We start from the raw sequence: 4,270 nt of genomic DNA, 5'->3' as shown, positions 1-4,270 counted from the left end.
ATTGATTTTCTTTATTAGTTTAGTTAGGTCAGGGTGTGACATGGGGGATGTTTGTGTGTTTTGTCTAGGTTAGGGTGTGTGTATTGTTTAGGGGGTTTTTGTAGTATGTATGGGGTTGTGTTCAGTGTAGGTATTTAGGAAAGTCTATGGTTGCCTGATTTGGTTCTCAATCAGAGACAGCTGTTTATTGTTGTCTCTGATTGGGAGCCACAGCTGGACTTATTTCACTCCTGACAGTAGACTTAAACTACAGCTTGTAGATAATGATCAACATTACAAATGCTCTTGTTCTGAAATAGGAAACTTTCTGCATATTTTTTGGCACTGTTTTCACCGTGGATCTCCTTGGAAACACGTTTTAGGTCAAATTGAAAGTAAGATATTTCCATTATGCTCTGTTCTCATGCTGTGTCCCAAACGCGTAACTACACTGCTCCTTAATAGTTATGTATATTCACCACAGAATACAAGAACTGCAACACTGTGTATTTTCTTTTTCTTTTATATCCTTTAATTGTTTTATTCCTTGTTTTATCTCTCTTTTATTCCTCGTTTCTCCCCTTGCATACTGCTTGTATGTTACCTTATACTGAATATATTAAAAATAAATCAATACTTTTATTCCTCGTTTCTCCCACTGCATACTGCTTGTATGAACTGCTTGTATGTTACCTTATACTGAATATATTAAAAACAAATACATAATTGTTCACATTTAAAAAAAAAATTGTAATGATTATAAAGCTTATACATGCTTATGAATGCTTACAAATATGTATTTATTAAAGGTTTATAAATCATTTATTAATCCTTATTCATGAAATGTGTTAGTGTTACTCATTTTACCTTTGAACAGAGCCCTACAGTGTGTCTCTGCCAGTGAATATATTTTAGTGCCATCTAGTGGAACTAATGAACGTATGTTATTTGACTAGTTGAACTCTTTCAACGTAAATACTGTATATCTAGATACTTTACCTCTATGCCATAATTGTATGTGATGATCACTATATGTGACAAATACCTGTACTCACTCATCATGCCCTGTACTGTCAGTTATCATAAGGATTTTACCTGGATATGCTGTACCTTTCTGTTAATAGTTTTATTTTATTTTATTTTTTAAATGTAATCTTTAACTAGGCAAGTCAGTTAAGAACACATTCTTTATTGTGGATGCAACATGAATTCGTCCAGTAATTAATGTTATTATAATATATAAACACTCCATGATTACAGCTGTGGCATAAGAACTTGAAATTAGAAGTTTGAATTGTATTCATTTACCACAATAAAATATGTTAAATCTATTATATGCAAATATGAAGTGTTCAACAGAAGAATAGTCAGACATTGTTTTATTGCAATTATCTTAAGAGTAAGAGTGTTCATAAAATAGTATTAACAGAAAGATGCTGAAATTAAATAGATACTAAATGCAAGGGGAAAGTCACCTTACTTGGAAACTTTTCCTATATCTACAGTTCTTGAGTTTTTGCTGCAGATTTGAAAATACGATCAACAACTCCACGCAAAGTCTCATTTGTGAGAAGAAACTTTTGTCTTTACAAACAGTTTGATGATTTTCTCCCGCAGCTCCTCTGTCTTTAGGCTGTAGATGATAGGATTGAGCATGGGTGGCAGGGTGACAGACACAGTGAGGATGGCAGTCAGGAGGTCTGAGGACTGCACCAGGCGCAGGTTACCTAGGAGGGAAGGGAAAACAGACACACATCCAGTGGCTTTGAAATGTTGATTGATAGTATTAACAGTAAATTATGATATTCAGCTAAAATAAGAAGGAACTTGTGCACTGAGACATGCTGTACGCTCCCACTTGTCATAGCCTAGCAACCAGACAACTCAGATGTGCGGCAGGTAGCCTAGTGGTTAAGAGGTTTGGACCAGTAACTGAAAGGTTGCTGGTTTGAATCCTGAGCGGACTGTGAAAAATCTGTCAATGTGCCCTTGAGCAAGGCACTTAGCATCTACTAAAATGCAATGTGCTAGTGCTCTTTTGAATGACAATTTATACAGTACAATAAACACACACTTGGGGGCAAATTAGTCAGTCTTCCTTTATTCCTGACCTACACTTAGGGAGCATACAGTTTACAGCAGGTATAAAAGTTGTGGCGAAGAGCACATAAACATTTCGCTGAACCTTTTACACCTGTGGGAAACTGTGAACGTGACGAATATTTTTGATTTGATTTTGAAGTCTACAGTCATCCCTGTGTTTACCTAGGACGTAGGCCAGGATGACAGGGAGGTAGTACACCAGGACCAGCAGCAGGTGAGTGAGACAGGTGTGGAAGGCTTTCCACCGCTGGGTAGTCGAGGCAAACTTCAGCACCGCAACCACCACCACAGCATAGGTGAAGATGATGAAGGACAGGGGGCCTAACAGGACAGCCAGAGTTTTAGCTGTTGCTAGTTTCCTGTTGAAAGAGATGTCAGAGCAGGCCAGTCTGTATACAGGACCGTGCTCACAGCAGCAGCTCTGCACCACCCTAGAGGCACAGTAAGGCAGGCTAGAGGCCAGGGCGACAGGGTAGACCTCCAAGAGGAAGGCCAGAGTCCAGATCCCTAGCAGGATGAGCAGCATCCTCAGGTTGGTGTTGATGGTGAGGTAACGCAGAGGGAAACAGATGGCTATGACACGGTCGTACGCTAGGAGAGCCAGGGAGAAGGACTCCATATCGCCAAATAAATGCAGGAAGAACATCTGAGAAAAACACGTCCCAAAGGAGACGTAGTTCAGATTGAACACAAATACAGGCACCATCTGGGGGATGATAACACTGTTCAAAGAGATGTCCACCACAGCTAAATTGCACACTGCAACATATTTTGGATTTTGAAGGCTTGGGTTCATAATGAAGACTGCTAACAGAACAAAGTTACCCATTAGAGTGATGATGTATATTATAGAGAGAGCTAGGATGAGGTAGTTCTTATTGCCCAGTGTGTGGAAGGCTGTGATGTAGAATCCATCATCTGATGATCCCGTTCCATTGTAAAGCACAGAAAAACCCATTTGAGGGGCCACTGTGTGTCTGGAAGAGAAATACAGATGACTGAAATGGAAAATCAATCAAAATCCATAAGTTATCTAATGATACATAATGAAGTGACTAAGGCAAGACCATCTCAAACTAAACAGCCTTCCTGTTCATTTTATACCTCTCTGACACTATTTTACAATAATAATGAACACCCACTGTACCAACACCAATAACACTGAATACCCACTGTACCAACACCAATAATACTGAATACCCACTGTACCAACACCAATAATACTGAATACCCACTGTACCAACACCAATAATACTGAATACCCACTGTACCAACACCAATAATACTGAACACCCACTGTACCAACATCAATAATACTAAACACCCACTGTACCTCCGCTTTTAACAACGTTTTGTAAGCAGTCTTTGTGTGAACTGAGGGACAATTAGACAAATCCACCATTATAAATAGTTGTGATAAAGAATGCAATCGTCATTTGGGTTTAATTAGAGTGAGAAAACAAGTACATATTTATATATTAACAACTCATTAAAGGTAATGTTAATAGATGAGGACCTAATTATCACCACCTTATTTTATCATGTCAGGGCCTAATGATCTCTTTTGACTATAATGTTTACACTCATTACGTTCTCTGTTTAATTATAACAACAATTAAGGATAATCTAGTTTAAACCGCTCAGTTCTGCCTCCAGGGAAAGGTTCATGACAATAAACACCAACCTGCGCCTTTTGGTCTTCCCATTTGCCTTTTCTAACTCTTGTTCTGGCCTCCCTGTAAGAACATTTCAAAACCCCTGGCTTATCTTGACATGTCTTCTAAACCCATACGCTATCCCTGACCGTTGGAAGTGAGTTTGAGCAATGTACAATGTATTAAAACAATTATGTTACGTGAACATGCAACACAAATGGCTGAGTTGATCAAACAACCAGTTAAAATACTGTGTTGGCTTAAAATACATATGTTCTCTCAAACATATTTCCCGGCGTGCTATTCAGCAAGTTGCATTTCACTTGTCAGGGACCAGTTGACAACTAAAATGTATATTTCAGAGGCTGAAATATGCATCAGATGCATTAAACCAGTGTAGCAACAAAGTACAGTGCCTTCAGAAAGTGTTCATACCCCTTGACTTATTCTACATTTTCTATCCCATTTATACACAATACCCCATAATGACAAAGCAATAAAATGTTTTTAGAAATGTTTGCAAATTAATTGAA

At 38.3% G+C, this 4,270-nt stretch overlaps 1 protein-coding gene across 1 annotated transcript; it reads right to left on the bottom strand.

Annotated features, from left to right (window-relative positions):
* Nucleotides 1-1,318: 1,318 nt before the first annotated feature.
* Nucleotides 1,319-3,457, bottom strand: or107-1 (odorant receptor, family D, subfamily 107, member 1). Its single transcript, XM_038974174.1, has 3 exons — nucleotides 3,416-3,457; nucleotides 2,245-3,059; nucleotides 1,319-1,706 (listed from the first exon to the last, which is right to left on the bottom strand). Exons 2-3 carry the CDS (start codon nucleotides 3,038-3,040, stop codon nucleotides 1,540-1,542), a joined length of 963 nt encoding a protein of 320 aa, XP_038830102.1. The 5' UTR covers nucleotides 3,041-3,059; nucleotides 3,416-3,457; the 3' UTR covers nucleotides 1,319-1,539.
* Between the last annotated feature and the right edge of the window lie 813 nt (nucleotides 3,458-4,270).

This window comes from Salvelinus namaycush, chromosome 34, assembly GCF_016432855.1.
Source record: "Salvelinus namaycush isolate Seneca chromosome 34, SaNama_1.0, whole genome shotgun sequence".
Taxonomy (NCBI): domain Eukaryota; kingdom Metazoa; phylum Chordata; class Actinopteri; order Salmoniformes; family Salmonidae; genus Salvelinus; species Salvelinus namaycush.
Note: the sequence above shows the minus strand (reverse complement) of the source record. Positions and strands in the feature narration are given on the sequence as shown.

Coding starts and splice junctions, on each gene's coding strand:
- or107-1 (XM_038974174.1), bottom strand. CDS start 3,040: ATGGGTTTTTCTGTGCTTTACAATGGAACGGGATCATCAGATGATGGA. Junction 1,707..2,244: donor CATCCTGGCCTACGTCCTAG/GTAAACACAGGG, acceptor CTTCCCTCCTAG/GTAACCTGCGCCTGGTGCAG.